The 17,528-nt window shown below is 35.3% G+C and overlaps 3 protein-coding genes across 4 annotated transcripts; 1 reads left to right on the top strand and 2 right to left on the bottom strand.

Moving 5' to 3' along the window:
• Positions 1-581: 581 nt before the first annotated feature.
• On the bottom strand, positions 582-2,984 carry LOC104902407 (hypothetical protein). Its single transcript, XM_010690181.4, has one exon. The coding sequence runs from the start codon at positions 2,836-2,838 to the stop codon at positions 895-897; it is 1,944 nt and encodes a 647-aa protein (XP_010688483.2). The 5' UTR covers positions 2,839-2,984; the 3' UTR covers positions 582-894.
• Positions 2,985-4,317: 1,333 nt separating this feature from the next.
• Positions 4,318-12,297, top strand: LOC104902406 (uncharacterized). Of its 2 annotated transcripts, none has more exons than XM_010690179.4 (16): positions 4,318-4,570; positions 4,640-4,668; positions 4,762-4,873; positions 5,012-5,109; positions 7,431-7,527; positions 8,544-8,633; positions 8,737-8,799; positions 8,927-9,001; positions 9,094-9,159; positions 9,276-9,353; positions 10,581-10,682; positions 10,767-10,844; positions 10,954-11,073; positions 11,640-11,683; positions 11,778-11,826; positions 11,913-12,297. In XM_010690179.4, the coding sequence occupies exons 1-15, from the start codon at positions 4,535-4,537 to the stop codon at positions 11,815-11,817; spliced, it is 1,128 nt and encodes a 375-aa protein (XP_010688481.2). In that variant the 5' UTR covers positions 4,318-4,534; the 3' UTR covers positions 11,818-11,826; positions 11,913-12,297. The 2 variants fall into 2 exon arrangements, with proteins under 2 accessions (XP_010688481.2, XP_010688482.2); XM_010690180.4 differs by having other exon boundaries at positions 4,319-4,570; positions 11,778-11,802.
• A 2,902-nt stretch (positions 12,298-15,199) lies between these two features.
• LOC109135809 (uncharacterized) lies at positions 15,200-16,351 on the bottom strand. Its single transcript, XM_019251381.3, has one exon. The coding sequence runs from the start codon at positions 16,040-16,042 to the stop codon at positions 15,392-15,394; it is 651 nt and encodes a 216-aa protein (XP_019106926.2). The 5' UTR covers positions 16,043-16,351; the 3' UTR covers positions 15,200-15,391.
• Between the last annotated feature and the right edge of the window lie 1,177 nt (positions 16,352-17,528).

Here is a 17,528-nt window from a genome sequence, read left to right as displayed (position 1 = left end):
TCATCATCCTCTCTTATGATCATCTCCGCATATTTGGTTGTCCTTGTTTTTCCAACCTCACAACTACCGCTAAAAATAAACTTGCCCCTTGCTTCACACAATGTGTCTTTTTGGGGTATCCTCGTAACCACCGTGGGTATAGCCGTATAGGTGTCTTGATCTTGCTACTAATAAAATCACCATCTCTCGTCATGTGATTTTTGATGAAACTAAATTTCCCTTTTCCACCCATCAATCCTTACCTTTATCACGTTATGAACTTCTTGGATTTGATGAAACATCACCATTGCTCACGCATATTATAATGCGACAGACCAAAAAAACAAAGAGAACTCCATTAAATTGGTCTGCTCTGATCTTCATTCTACTCCCGCAGAAAATATTTCTTCCCTTAGCACAGGAAACAAACTGTACATATCGAATCTTCATTAACAAAAGTTGAGTTTCATATATTCATTAATCTTGTTACAGTCTTTTCCCACAATTTGTCGTACTAATGTAGTTACAAATGTGAAAAATAATTGATCTAGTTCACACTTCATCAAGAAAAATGAATCTTGAAAGCTAATTTGCAACATGAGTAAAATAAGTGATTCAGCTCAATCTCAACAGTTCAGAATAAATGTTTCTTGGATGAATACAATGTACAATTTCAACAGAAGAATTTTCAGTGAACTCTATGATAAGTACCATCAATTACAAAATGAAAAGAAAACAATATCACAGCCGCAAGCACACACACCTTCCAAATCAGTGTAAAAAAAATAACAAATCAACAGCTACATGCTTTAATTCAGGCAAATAATACAAAACCTTTTACAAGACTAACCATTTATGGAGTGAATTGAGGGAATACAATCAACTGGCAGTGAGGATCGTACCAGGTCATAAAGGTCAATTGCACATGTAATTTCCACTTTCAAACTTGTGATCTACCACATAAAATTCTGTTGTAGCTTCGGAAGCAGGCCAAAGTGAAACACCAGAGAGCGTCTTAGCCCCTTTAACAGAAAACTTAACATAACATACGACATCAATTTCTTCTTCAGTATCCTCTTCGTTTATATCAACTGGCATCCGCGCCTTAAGCTTCCCAGGAGTACCCTTCAATGGGATCTCTTGCACGTGCCATTTCAATTCTTTCTCAGATCTATTCAATACAGCCTTAGGAGAGACCTTCAGTAGTGTAGGATCGACTGGTAGTTTGAGAGTAAATGTTACATCACTAAGAGGAGCCAGCAAATCAGGGTTCGAAACATACTGTATCATGACAGAGAGTAAGGTCCCAACATGGCGTTTAACAAGCCTCACTCGCAAAGGAACGGGGGTCATCTGAGGCATCAAACTGTACTTAAGAACAGGTAAAGGCTCTTCAGAGGCTGGTGTTCGCACATGAAACATCCCATTGCCAAGGCTGCTAACGCGAGAGTTTTGCACAACAGTTCTTTTAACAGCATTTGTACCGTCAATCCTGAACGAGAATTCAGTTTCTTTATCACCTGCCGTCTTTGGAGGTAGTGTTTTCAAATAAATCACACCCATCAATCCTACTCTAGTAAGCAAAGACTCCCTGAACTCCGCACTGATCTCCTCAACAATATACATCTCAGGGCCTTTCATCTCTGTCTTCTGCACCAATAAATTCTCAAGTGGAGTACCTGCTGCACCAGCGGCAGCAGCAGGAGCCCCATCAGGCCCAGTCTGTAACAACTCAAGCCCACCAAGACCCTCCCTCTTTACAGCTTTCGTAGTACCCACAAACTCAGACACATCCAACCCACCACCAAACGCGTCACTAAACCCTTCAAAAGTCTCTCTAAGTGAAGCCTCCTCATTCCCAAACTCAATCCCACCATAATCCCCTTCAAACCCTTCCACCGCAATGCGAGTAGGCTGAGCAGCCTCAGCAGGAGGCAACGGAGTCACCTCAAGCCCCACCAACGCCAAACTCAAATCAGAACCCACATCCTTATCCTTCTTAAACTCCCCAGCCAACGACTCCTCCGGCTTACTCATCGCATCACTAGCCGCAAACGGATCCTTCACATCCTTATCATCCTCCAACTTCTGCCCACCATCCTGCTCACTCAAACCCCCCACCCCCACAGGAGCAATACTAACCGCCACCTCATCACCCGCCGTAAGAGTCTCACTAGGCAACTCAAACCTCAAACTCGAAAACGACTCAACACCCGCCTCATGTTCCACCGCCAAACCTTCAGCCGACGCCCAATTATCCGCCCCTCTAACCTTATTCTCAGTATCAATAGCAGAATGCACCATCTTAGCAATACTCTCACCGTGCATCGAACCCAACATAGCAGCTAACCTAATATTACTAACACCCCTCAAAACAATATCTAGAGCCATATAAATCTCAGCATATTTCTTCCCCAATTTTTCTGGGGTAACATCAACACCTCTACAAGCAGTAACCACAACACTAACAGCTTGATTAACAATACTAATACACTCAAAAACATTATTAGTACTAGTACTATTATCATCATCATCATCAACAGTTGTAACACCCAAAACATAAATTGAATTTACCAAACGATAAACAACACGATAACGAGATTCAACACCCACAATTACCTGACCACTAGATGCAGCAAGTGGGTCATCGCCGACGATTGTGGGGTCACTGGAAACGTCGTCGTTGTGGTGTTTGGAGGAGAGAGAAGATGCGGCGGCGGCGGCGGAAGAGAATGCGAGACGGGTGTTTCGAAAGGCGGAAACTGCGACGAGTGCGCGAGATGGAGGAAACCATTCTCGGGTTTGGAGCAAGATGTCGGGCCCATTTACGGGTTGGAGAGAGAGAGCTAAACACGACATTTTTTTTCAAGATCTCTAAATTCAACAATGGCAAATTATGATGATTGAGATTGTAATTGGGGGTTTTTGATCAGTTGATGAGAAGATCTGATCTAATGTTCTTCTTACCTTTCCTTTTCTTCTTTCTATTTGATTTGTTAAATTTACCAATTTGACATTTTACATTATTTATACTTTCTCTATTTCAAATTAAATATGAACATTTTCCATTATTCACACATAGGAGTATTACTTTGAGTTTTTTGCGAGAATATATCAAGGTGATAGGACATTTTGTAGGGAATATATTTCACTAAATTTTTTCGTGGAACTTGTTAAAAGGTACCAAGATATTATTTTTGACGAAAAAGTCAAATTTTCGGCCTTTGACTTGGTAGGCACTCGTGAGTGAGCAACAAAGTGATTGTGAAGAATTTGGAGAAAAATTAATGTAATAGAAGCAATTGAATATCACACACTATACAAAGAGTAATTAAGCAAAAAAAATTGACTTTCTCGCTGAAAATAGATTTTTTTTTTTTTTACCTTTTAACAAAACTTAAATTTAGGTTGGTTTATCCCCACAAAAAAAAGTTTGTGAGATATATTCTTACAAAATGCCATGTTACTCTGGTATATCTCCGTAAAAAACTCATTTACTTTTACTATCGTTTATGATTTATACGTGAATAAAGATATAGTTATGTGAGATCTTATTAGGTTCGTCTTAATATGTATTTTTTAAATAGCTACGTCTTATGTAGTTTTTACAAATACAACTCAAAATTTTGTATTGACATGCGTGAAAAATAAAAGTGTAACAACTATTTTGAAACGCAGGAAGTACGTGGTTGAATATGTTTGTCAATACTAATTAAAAATAAATTGTGATTACTCCCCAAAACAAATAGAAGGAAGATGATTAGTTCAGATCTTAGATCAAATAAAGTTATTTAACAAAATTAGTTTTACCAAATAGAAGGAAGAAAAGTAAAGGGAAGAAAAAGGTAAAGATGAAACTGATAAGGTGTTAGAATTAATAAGGTAGCTGATCTAATTAGGTGTTAGAACTAATAAGGTAACTGATAAGGTTAAATTAATTAGGTTTAATTTTGGTTAATTGTTATAAGTAAAGGTAAATTGGTAATTTTGTAGCATAAAATTTTCTATTTTCGGGAACGAAAAAAAATATAACATATATTTTGCACCATTCCATTTAAGAAAAATATAACATGTAAAAAAACGGAGAAAGTATATATAAACTTACTAATATGCCTAAACTCGAAAGTAAAAACGATCCCGAACATACGTAATTCAATTTCTAAAACCGCTGGTTGTTCGTGATGGTCATTAGTTACAATTTTTTTTTTGATTCATATGAGCCACAAAGACAGTACAGAGTACAAACAAGGGGAAAGTCGGAAAGGGGATATTAGTTACAATTTATTATAGATGAACGTTGCATTAGCAATAATCATCCATATTTTCAAAAACAATAATCATCCATTACTCATCCCTTTATTTTGAGTTTTCCACCAAAACCACCACTCCCAGAAATTTCGTTTTCAAATTTTTCTCTCTCTCATAGCTTCATTCATTCGTTCGATCCATCCTCTACAAAACTCCAAATCTCTCTCTTTCTCTCTCTTCTGTGTCGCCATCTTCCTACATTCGCTGTTTTGAAGCTGTCAAACAAATAACTATTTATACAACAATAATGCCGTCGTCTGACACTGACTTCGCCATTCCTCCTGTACGTGCTTTCTCTCTCCTCTAAATTCCACACATTCTCTCTCTCTCTAACTCTTCGTTTTTTTTGCAGTCTCCAACTTCCTCGGGTTTCGCAATGAGGTCAATTTCTTCACTCTTACATTTAATTTGAAAGACAACTTAGGGTTTATCATTTTTGAATTTTTGATTTTTTGTTTGAAATTCTGGAAACAGTGAGTTGAATTTCGCGGATGTTAACAATCTGGAGCATTGTATCAAGTATCTTAATCAGACTCTTGTTACATTTGGCTTTTCTGCATCGCTTGATCTATTTGCCAATGATCCGGTTAATTTCTCTTCTTTTTTTCAATTTGTTGTTTGATTTTGTGTTCAATTTGGATAATGTGAGTGATTTTTTGTTTGATTTTGTATTTAATTTGGATAATGTGAGTGATTTTTGTGAGAATTGTTTTGTTTTTGGTAGGTTTCTGTTGCTCGTACTTGCAACTGTATGTACTCTTTGTTGCAGCAGAGACAACGCGATATCGATTTCCGAGAATCTGCTAATGAGCAAAGACAGCGGTATGATTTGTTCAATGTTGTGAATTTGCAGTTTTATTTTGGTTTAATGGTTTGTCTATATTTGGTAGTTAAATCTTTAGAGATTCAAATTGATGATCTATGGTTTGAATTAGATTTACTTGTCATCTTGATTTTGATGATCTTGTGTCTGATTTTTTTTACTATAATTATCATAAGTGGGTTTGTTGAAAGTGATGGCTTGTGTTGTTTGTTTATCGAATGTGTGTTTTGATTGAAAACTGACCATTTTCATATTTTACATACTGAAGTTCCACTTAGGTTCCGTTTATTTTGGAGGAAAACGATTTTCCCCATTTTCTGTTGTTTGGTTGGACAAGTGATGTGAAGAGGAAAATTAAGGTGGAATAGAGTTGTCCATCCCGTTGTAAACATTTTCTTCCTAAATTTGAAGGAAAACTATTTTCCTCCACTTTCTCATTCCCAACATCTCCATTTTCCCGTTCTTAGCTTAATAGTATTTCATCAAACCGAACAAAAGAAAACTAATATTCATTTGTGTTTTCCACCAGGGATATTTTCCATTGTATGTTTTCCATCGAAACAAATATACCCTAAGCTTCCAGCAAGCTATTTTGAGCAGCCTGCTAATAGTTAGATGTCTTTAGCATCTTAACTTGCTGGCAGCTCACCTCATATTTATTAGATAACTTCTTATAGTATGATCGCTTTTATGCTTTTGCCTTGCACATCTTGGCATAGCTATATTGATCTTGCAAATAATTTCACCATTCTTATATATTTTTCTGTCAGTTACTCTGTGGGAGTTTCTTTGTAGTAATAAACATCTAAGACAACTGCAAGCTTATAGAAGATATTTAACTGGTGATTAGCACGTGATGAATGCCATATGTAAACTACAGCTTGTTAGGCTTTATTAAGAATGACATGTAGAGGTGTGGAATCTTAATGAAACCATCTTTGGTGCTGGCTAAGCGGTCCCTGAACTCAGATGATAGAATAAGTTATGCTGCATGAACATCCATATTGCAGACAGAACAGCTTGTGTCATTGCCATACAATGAAAGCTTACTAAAAAAATGGCTATGCTACTTAAACTTTGCTACAAGAGCTTTAGGGGTGTCAGAAACCTGCATTTTTTGATTGAAACTGAAGTGTTAGAGGCCCATATGTATGTTGGAGTGTCAAGTTTGCAATGCAACGAGGTAATAACAAGATAGCTTCAGTAGAGGAATAATGATACTTCCTTCATCCCTCTTTTATTGCACCACTTGGACTTTTGCACTAATTTTGACGTTACTTTTTCTATTAAGTAAAACTCTTTACCTTATCAGCATACAAGATGCACATTGCTGCACGAAACCCTTGATCACTCAAACATGCTCACGTGCCTATACACTATGTCACCAGTTCTTGCTAAAGCTTATTTCAATCTTCAATAACCCCAACAAGATCAGCCCAAACGAAAAGTTTCCCAATCTTGCATGCCCTCTTAGCCAATATCTTTGTATTGGTTGTGTTTGTTTTTGTTTCTTCAATAGTGAAAGCTTGTAGGGGGTGTACATATTCATTTGGAAATGCTGCAAAACTCAGAAAGTGGTGAATGGTGATGAATGAGAGATGGTGACAAACATGGGATAACAAATACAATTACAATATTATAATAAAACTAATAATTTTTGAAGTTGAAATCAAACATTTTCATATTTATACCTCTCCTAGCACAATTATTTCATAATATTTTTTCAATTCAACTTCACTCACAACTCTCCAAATAAGGATCACTTTCCCATTGTAGAAGAAAAAGATGGAGGATGGAGTGTTATCGACACCGACTTGCATAGTAATAGAAGTCAATGCCCTTGAGGAGAGCACTTCCAGCTGTGAAGATAGACTACTCACCTATTTTTTTTAGTCTGTCACTTTGAACACTCACGAAGTTTTGACGATCCCCGTGCTCAGTACTGAACACCTTCATCAAGATGATTTCCGCTCCTATCAGTATATATATATATATATATATATATATATATATATATATATATATATATATATATATATATACACTTTTTGCTTGAGTCAAATATCATCTACTTTGTTAGATTTGGTACTAGAGCAGATCTGGAAAATTGGTAGCTCGTAAGTTTGACCTCTTCTCTCTTATGAATGCTGTCCTCCAAACTAGTCATGTGAACTTGGTCTGTATATGTTGATTTTATTCAATAGCTTCCTCTTATGCACATTCTAGTATCAAGGTATGTGCTTGCCTAATTGATAGTGTAATGTGATAATTAGCTATATCATAGGCACATGTTTATTCGGTTTTCTGGACTCTATTGTAGGCTTAACTCAGACATATCAAGGTTGGAGGCCAAGATCGAGAGGCTTGAATCACAGTTGGCGGCAAAAGATAAGGAGATAGCAACCATTACTCGAACGGTACAGAGAGCTATATTGCTTATTGATTATTATGATTCCAATTGTTGATAAGTGTTTTATGCTTTATACATTATGACTCAGATTTGTTACACACGTGATATGAGTATGCTCTAGAATATTCAATCTCTGAGTTACAAACTTTGGGATGTAAATGTATTAATTTTTTGCTTGACATTATATAAACTACAAGATATTGAGAGCTGAACTAATTGATAGTCCTATGAAATTTCTATTCCCATGAAAAAGGGGAAGACTCTAGCAGTGCAGGCGTACAACCTTACTAGTAAAGAAAATAATGAGTAATGCAGCCTCTTCCCTAGCACAAAAGCAAAAAGAAACAAAGAATACAATGCACAATTATTGTTCTAGAAGGTTTTGATGTATTGATGTATTGACAGTTGGTGGGCAATAGACAAGTCATCGATCAACCTGCCTTACTCTCTTAAAGAAAAGCCCTGATTTCTTGATGCTCAATTTTATGAATTTCTTGTTAAGCTGACAAAATTATAGACCTCAGAATTTCTGTAAGTGTGATGCTCCGTGGAGTAAAGATGCCTAGGAGTCGCATCGCTTCTTCCAAAGTCCTAATTGTTGGCAGGATTGTATGTAAAGTTAGATTGGGCTAAAGCCTTAAAGGGTATGGACGTATGGTGTCAACCAGACTAGTCGGAGTATCAACTGCTAGCACTTAGCAATATAGCATTCCAAGTCTATAAACCTGCATTTGGAATCCTGTCTGTTTGAAATGGTGTATCCATGTATCATAATAATGGATGGATAACTTTTACTAAAAGAACAGAAAATCTTCCTGTACTTGTATTTGAAGGGAAGGCTGTAAGTATGATAGGATCATGGATGCTACTATAAGCTGTAAGATTGCGAATTCAAGGATGCAGTTTAACTCAACTTGCTAGCATATGCTTGCATGTATATTTTATCTAACTATCATGTTGAAAAGATACTCTCTGCCAACGTTTGTTTGTGATTGTGTTTGCTTCTGCTTTTCATATGTTTAGGAAGCTAAAGCTAGAGCTGCTTTTAAAGGACAAATTGAGAAATTGCAGCAGGAGAGAGATGAATTTCAGAAAATGGTTATTGGCAATCAGGTCAGAATTTAATTCCTGGAATAATCGCAGGAGGATTCTCTCCCCCGCCAATTAAGACCCTTATACTGACACTTCGGATTTTGTTGTTTGTGCTGACCAATAGCAAGTGAGAACTCAACAATTGCATGAAATGAAGAAAAGAGAGAAAGACTACGTAAAACTGCAGGTATCGTTTCTTTTGGAAAGTCTAAAGTTATATGCTATATCACTTTTATACATAGGAATCGGAGTTGCAGGCTACTAGACCTTGTGAAAAATATTTGATATGATTTTTAAGTTCTTGGTATCTGCAGGAAAGACTTAACCAAGTTGTGAATGAGAAGAAGAAAGAATCTAGATCTGGCATGGAGATAATGAATTTGTTGCAGGTAAGTTTAGATAGTTTGATGATGGATAAACTTATTTTTGTTTTCATTTTAAATTTCTCTGTTCATTCTAATTTTCATGACATTGTAAGCAGAAAGAAGGGAGGCAGCGCGGCACGTGGAACGGAAAGAAGACAGACAATGACTTCTATAAAAAGATTGTATGTAGAATGATTAGTTTTGTCGATCAATTTTAGGATTCGTTAATGCTCACATGCTGACTTTTGGGGAGAAGAACAAAAGGGCTAAGCCTAACTTAAATCATGTATGTTTGCAGGTTGATGCTTATGAGGCCAAAAATCAAGAACTGATGCAAGAGAATAACAATTTGAGGGCTATGTTGAAATCAACGCAGGTAGCTGCTAGACTGAATCTATGCCGTCTTATTCTAGGCATCATTATTTTTTACCTATTACTTTATTTCAGAATGCAAATACATTGATTTGATTATATATCCTACTAGCGGGAGCTTGATGAGATACATTAGCTTTTTATAAATTTCAAATAGTTTTCAACAGACATATAATGCCAATTTCTTGGTTCTACATTGTTGGCTAAATTTCTAAAAAAATCCATTTACAATCTTAGACTGTTACTTACTGGTAACTTGGTAAGAGAGTCAATATGGGTGAGTCAAATTTACAACTACACATCTCTTGTAGGTTAAAAGGAGTCTAAACCAAGGTGAATATGCACCTTTTGCAATTAGAAAAGGGTGCATATTAATCAAATATGGAGTTTCTATCTTATGCAAAAGATGGTTACTACCCTCAATTTCTCTTCAAGCATTTCTCCCCTATTTGGTAGCCGTTGAACAATGATGTTTATGGTAATAAATTTATATGTAATTTTGAATTAGAAAAGTCGCATGTGAGTAATGAGTTCCCATAGTAATGGAATTGTATCCCCGAACATTTATTTTTCTTCACAAATTTCCATATCCACTCAATACCACCTCTAAAGTGTTAATTTATGATTATGAAATTTATGACGAAAAAGAGGTATTTGAGTATGGAGTATAGATCATGGGCATTGGGATAGGTCTATCTTTACCAACTTAGCTATAAATTCATTGCCGTTACCACCATGTTTTACCGGCAAATGATCAGTAAGGCTATTTATGTAATTTACATCAAATAAAGCCTGTGCCTATGATCATGTAGGAATCAAGTGGTTTATTGAAAAACATCTGTTTGTGATACGAGTAATGATAATGCAGAGATGCCTCATAAGGCAAGATTCTCCGTGAAACAGAGAGGAAGAGACATGCTCAAATAGATGGAGCTCAACGTTCCCAGATATTTATTTTTTTCTTGATCGTTATCCACTTATCCTTGGTTATATATGCACAAGGGGAATTTTTTTTTCAGAGGTAGCATCTTGGTTTGCTGAATTTCCATGGGATCCGACTTATTGTTGTGCATCAGAAGTTTTGGTTCCCGTGTACTGCTATTGGTAGATAGCAATGCATGGCTATATCTAGCTCAACTTATATTTTTTCATTTCAGTGTGTATGCTCAGATAGCAAATGTAATTCTGAAATTGATAATGTTTTTGAAAAATGGACTTGTCATGATGACAGGAGGATATGCGTGGTTTCCTAAATGGCTCATCCAAGCAACCTCTGACCACCAACGAGAAACTTGATAATGACCTTTCACAATCTCCTTTTGGCGGAAAGACGGTATTGCTAGTTAACGAATTCAGAAGGGATGGGTTGTTTTCACAGTAAAAACTGAAATTAATTATTGCTGTTGTCTTATTGCAGGATGTCTTTGACCTACCGTTTCACATGGGCAGGGGTCAAATCGAGGAGAATCTTCGTGCAAAGATGGCTTCAATAAAGGTTATATTGATGTCGCTTATCCTTTCCCCCCATCATTTTGGAGATATTCTTCTGACATTGCTGTGTCTGACATGTTTGTCATTGTTGGCTCCAAAATTGGACTTTGAAGGAGCGCTTATGTCAGCTACAAGATGAGCAAAAAGGAGCTGATGTTAGCTCTGAAGTTACTGATAGGGAGCTTGAACTTGAAGCGCAACTTGTGGAGGCAAGAAGCATAATTCAGGAGCAGGTATTGTAGCTTTTATCCCTTTACAAAATGATATCTGCTAAAGATACATATTAGCTCTCGTGTTTCTGTGTAGTCTCTTGTTCTCTCGAGTAGTCGAGTAAGAGGTGGGGTAGGGGTTGTGGGACATATAGTTTGCATGGTTTCGTAATTTCCTACAAAATGATTCATACCAATCATTTTCAGGAAACTAGATTTAGCTATTCTCCACAGTGCAAGATGGCGTTGGTGCCAAAACCACTGCTTTTTTTTCTTTTTCTTTTCAGAACTTTTTTATGGGTTAATTATGTACTTTAGTGAATATCTCAGTTTTTTTTCTTCAGGAGTCCTGCAGGACTCTTATTGCTTATGAATTATACTCCTGTTGTGGCAGGATTTGGAAATCCTAATTCTAATAGTTATGAACTCTCTATTGTTGTATGTTGGTCGATTGAGCTTCTTATATGATCCCAATTAACTTAAAAAACATATATTATCTACCCTGTAATATAAAGATAATATCTATGATAACAGTCTCGCTTTTTACTTGTTTTTAAATGCTGAATGTATGGTCTTTGCACTTCTGGCAGGCTTCCATAATGTCCAAACATCTTTCCAAGTCGGAGAGGCGTAGGTAAGCTATAATCAACCTCAACTTTTGTATATTCCTTGATCACTTGGTAAAATCGATGCAGCGGTCCTAATAAAACCCATTTGTATGTTTCCAGGGATTCACTCTATTCAACACCAGAGGTAAATCATATGTAAATGCTTCAGGTTTGATCTCAAATACTGTATAAACTTCTTTGTTTCATGGTTTAATTATTAAAGAGTGTTACCCCCTCCCCCGATTTCCCCCGCAGTAATCAAGGACATCCAGTTCAAGCTATTGAATGATATGGTCGTGTACTTGCCATCGGAATTCTGGTTGTATGAAGAATCATCTAACTCAACCTTCGGCCATATTTGCAACCGACTCGGGCAAAGAGGCGTTATTGTAGAATGTATGTAATATCCTGTTACTAATCGATATCGTAGTATTCTAGTAGGCCATTAGCTTAGTGTAGGTTAACATGCTGTTTATATGATTTGTGTCCAACTATTGGCATGAATATGATTAGCTTCCAGCTGAGGTTGATTAGATTCTATTCATTATCAAGATCTTAAATGTAACATGATCAGTATTCAGCTGACTATGCTGTATCCAGACATATATGACATTAATATTAAAACATATGTTTATGTGCACATCCACATCCCCCCAACTGAAATGCCATACTACCTATGTTTTTCAACAAGAATACTCCTAATATCCACTTCAAAAAGTAATATATCTTTTATGTTTTTCAATTTTCATACTACACATTGCATATGAATATATGATTCAACTAACAATTATGTAAACTCATTTTTTACTTAGTTTTAAAAAGAGATGAAGTGATACACAACATGAATTAAGATAACTATCTGTCTATCTCTCAAGGCTGAACGAAAAACTCCAAATGAATACAGACCACATTAGAACGCAACATATATATTGGATGTTTGGATCCTTTAGAGTTGTAAAATAACTCTAAATAGCAAAATAACTCATATATTGGTAGTACTAAATAGCGAAATCCCTTAACATCCTACCAATATTTTGTCGTATAATTAGAAAATTTAACCTATATAATCAAGATCTTCTGATCATGTTCAACATTATTGTCAAGGCAGTATCAAAAGTTGAAAAAACCCTTTTATCAAGCAGACACATACCACAAACAATTGTGAATAACTTGCCCATCTCTTTTTCTAGCAACCAATCCAGCAACATGAACTCCTTTAACTATAAACCCAGTTTCTTCATCATCTTCATTTTTTACTGCCTCAACAAAACCAATCATCATCTCATTCATTGGTTCATACCCTTTTTCAGGATCTCTTGGTTGAATAAGCATTGCCATAATAATCACTGCGCCACCATTTGTATGATCCTCAATCTTTTCTTCACCATTTTCGCTTCTTCGTCGACCCATAACTTGCTGCTTCTTTATTACTTCTTTAACACCCATTTGAATTCTGAGTCCTTCAATCACAAGTTTTCCTAGTCTTTTAACTGCATTCAAGAGAATAGCTTCTAATAAACCATTTGGAGTTTTGAATGGACTTCTGGTTAATTTGTGTGTTTTATTCGTTGAAATGTCGGTCATTGGCATTGATTGTAACAACCAGGTGATCAGATTCTCTTTTCCCATTGCTGCCATTTGATTTAGTACCTGTAAAAAAAGTTCAAGTAAGCTTAGGCCTGTTCTGTTGGGCATAAAACAGTTGAACTGAATTGAATTGAACTGAACTGAAATGAATAGTGATATGTGAGAGTAAAAATATTGTCCAGAGCTGAACTGAACTGAATTGATCTGAACTGAAAATAAGTCGGGGAGAACATACCCTTATTTAGTTCATCTAATTGCTTTAAGAAAACTAATTCTATCCATCAAGATATTATTTATCCATGATCACCTCAAAAAACATGCGGATTATTAATGGTTGATATTCTTGGCGTAGATTATATAAGACTTCATTATAGCGTAAACTATCAGTTGATCATCTTACTCAGTCAAACCACTCTAAGTAACCATTAAAACAGAACCGAGAGAGTATCTAATTTGCTAGAGTTATCAACAAAGCTTAAAGTAATATCTCTTTCCGCTTCAAGCTTACCTACTATGGTACTAGATAAGTATTTTTGTACCAGGGTTTTTTTAGTATCTTTTCAAGTTTTCTATTTAAAATTTTCTTTCTTTTTTGGAAAACAGAGATAGTGATTTCTAGTTTCGAGTTTTCATTTCCGGAATCAACATGATTAGCATGACTCTTAAAGATAACTATCTAAAAGACTAAAACAATGTTTACTATCGATCTAATACAGACAATGATGTCGAACAAGCCCTTAAGTTCATCTTCGTTACCTTAGAAGTATTGGATCCAATGTCAGGTGGCACTAGTGATGGAGAAGAAATTTGCACAACCAAATCTTGACATACCCCATGAAGAACATTCTTACCATTCAAAGAGTAAAGATAACCACCATTACCATCTAATCTTTCAAACTTAATCACTTCCCTTTGTTCACCATCAACTTTAAAACAACATGGTTCTTTATAAATGGTGTTATTATTACGTAAATGGCTCTTTAATCGCGCTAATTCAGAGCAAATCCATTCCTCGACCTTCATTAATTCTGTCTCCAATTCGTGCACTCGTTTCCAATGCATTTCAAAAGTTTCATTCCGATGATCAATTGTGATAGAAGAAGGAAATTTCGCAGATGATCTTTTATGATGAGTACAAGGTATTGATAGCTTTTTTTTGGAGATAGGAAATGGACTTACAACTAGTTTAGTAGACGTTGATGAGGAATTTGAACATGATAAATGGCTACGACATGAGATGTAAAAGGATTTTAGTTTTGAGCTTGGTTGCTTCTTCTTATTGCTTTGCATTGTAATTGATCTAACTAGCTAATTTGCAAACTTTTGATTTTTGATTCTGTTTTTGGTTCAAAATATTTTTTCGAACATATGACCGTATAAAATTTATATATATTGAAAAAAGTTATTCCTTTCAAAATATATATATTAGAGTACGTAGTTTGTTCAAGGTTAAGATTAGTACGTTTGAATTTTTTGAAATTCTGTTGATCTTATGGCAACGGTCATGAGGTAGTTTGGCCAGGAAATATAGGAGAGGTTGTTTCCTACCTCAACAACATAAAAACTACGAATCAATGATACTTCATTAAATATTACTTTTCACTTTTAGTAAAATTCCGACTTGGTCAAACCTCTAATAATTGCTTGAAAAGTTGTTGCATAATCGTATATTATTATTGTAAGTAATTGATCTAACTAGCTAATTTGTAAGAAGATAAAACGTTTTTTTTATTGAAAATTGCTGCTGAATAGGTCTAATATATATTGTTACTATAATCGCATCGAAATCAATATTCTTTCTGTTGGCGTGTAGGAACTTAGAAAATAGAAATATAGACAAAATTCAATGTAAAGTACTCATACCACCTGTTAGGATCGTGAGTGCGTAGCGGAAGCATAGTATAGTAGATAAAGCATAAATGTAAAGTACTCATACCATCCTCCAAGAATTTGCCAACAAATATTCTAGAAAATCAATCTGATAATCCCAAATTACACGAACATGAATAAAGGAAGCAAACACACAAGGATCACATAAAGAACAACATACATATAATCACAAGTTAATAAACATCTCAAAAAACACAAGTTTATAAGTTAATAAAAAGAGTACATACAAGCAACACATATGAGAACAACATCAACATTCAACCCCTTTTCACAAAATATACAATTATGTCACTCAACCCTCTAGGATTACAATTAAAAGGCCTTCCTTGCAACAAAGCTTTACTATGAACATTCCTTGAAGTTTTCTCATCCCTAAAAGAATTAGTAGATGAAGATGTTGATGTTGATGTTGATTTAAACGAAGATATCGAATAACGAGCTGATACACTATGATCATACCTTTCAGACTCTAATTCTTGTTGTTGTTGTTGTCGTCGTCGTTGTTCTTCTTCTTGTTGTAACCCTCTAGAGAACAACATTTTTCTAGGATGTCCTAGAATTTTATGATGACTTGCTAATGTTGTCTTGATTTTTTTTGCTAGCCATGCCCTAGACCACTTCCTTGCCTTAGGCTCATCAAGGATGTCCATACATGGCATAGGTAGGTTCATTGCTAGCACCGCTGGTGGTGGACTAAGGGGCGGTAGGATGTCGTCCGACGGCGGTTTAATAGGCTTCCCTGGCTGCGTCTCCCATTGGAAGGGCACACCGTCTGAGGCTCCAAAGAAAAACCTCGACGAGCATGAACCTAAAGTTGATTGCCTTGTCAAAATTTTGCTAGAAAATAACTCATTATTTTGTTGCAAAATTGAACGTTGTTTGTTTATCTTGTTAAATTCATAATCCATTTTGTTTTCTTTATCAAAAATATGTAACTAGGAAATATAAGATGTATGTAAAGTGTAAGTATATGTGTATATAAAGAGAGAAAATGTGTTTGCTTTAAGATATATGGAAAGTTAAGATTGAAGGTTAAATGTTGAAAAATATGAGCACATGGTGGTGTGGTGCTATAGCATTCTTTCCAAAGATTGCGTTCAATAGATTTTATGGATTTTATTATAGTATTGGTGGTATGAATATTCTTGTAAAGTGCAATTTACTCTTGATTTTCTTTACTTAATTATGAATAAGATGTGTTTACTTTTTTGTGTGTTGAAGCAAGGAAAATAGGAATATAGAATTATAGATGAAATTTAACTTTATATATCTAAGATTTTGATTTACTTCCTTGATTTTTTTTTGAGGGGCTCCCTTGATCCCTTAGGTGTTTGGTTCATATGATTCTGGTATGAGGTATGAGTTTAAAATGAGCGAAACTCATAACTAGTGTTTGTTTAATAAATTAATAGATTTAAAACGAATACCTCAAACCCATAAGGTATGGGGTTAGAAATCCAAGGTGGGAGGTGAGTATGGCTGATACCAATACCTCTAGTTATCAAATAGAAGAAAAAACTTAATACCCAAATAAATACCAAACACATGATATCAAGTATCACGTTCCAAACCTATACCACATTAGTTTCATTCTTGATTCCAACCCTATACCAGTATATGACCAAACGCCCTTTGAATGAGCTTTCATTTGCTCTTTACAACGTCTTCAATATAATATAATCACAAATTCACAACACTATTAACAACCTAACACAATCTCGCACAATCACATGTATAAAGTACAAAGAAGGGGAGGGGGGATTCGAACTTGTGCGTTGTGACCTATTATTCACAAATTACAACAGCTCAATCTTAATCATTAGATCAAGACATCCTTAATTAAGGAGGAATTACTAGTCATGTACTAATATCTTATATGCAAGGATAATTTATGGTGGGGCATGTGCAACATCCACTATGCCAATGCCATAGCTCTAAGACAAAGATTAGCTTTCCTTTGCATACACTGTATGTTATTTTGGGTTGACTAAACGACTAAAAAGTGTTGTTCAATCACCTACCCAAGCCAAAGGAAGAACTAAGAAGCGTGTCTAATAAAGTCAACTGTTAATTTTTTTGAATGCTTAAGGAGAAGTATATTCTTTTTCTAAGATAAGTAATCTAGTCTAGAGTAATATATAGTGGCCGGTGAGATAGTAGTATCATGTATACTCTATGATGTTGCTATACTACTTCTTTGATTAACAAAACATTAGTTAAGTAAACAAGCAATCATGTTCATAATATATACCTCAACTCATTGAATGTGATATATATGGATGGTCTTATCGTATACTCTATTTGGTTTTTATTAATTTACCCGTTTCTTTTGCACAGAGTTTTAGGAGAAAAAATGTTGTGTGACACTAAAAGAAAGTAAAAAAATTAATTTAT

This window comes from Beta vulgaris, chromosome 8 (assembly GCF_026745355.1).
Source record: "Beta vulgaris subsp. vulgaris cultivar EL10 chromosome 8, EL10.2, whole genome shotgun sequence".
In the NCBI taxonomy this organism is placed as follows: domain Eukaryota; kingdom Viridiplantae; phylum Streptophyta; class Magnoliopsida; order Caryophyllales; family Amaranthaceae; genus Beta; species Beta vulgaris.
Note: the sequence above shows the minus strand (reverse complement) of the source record. Positions and strands in the feature narration are given on the sequence as shown.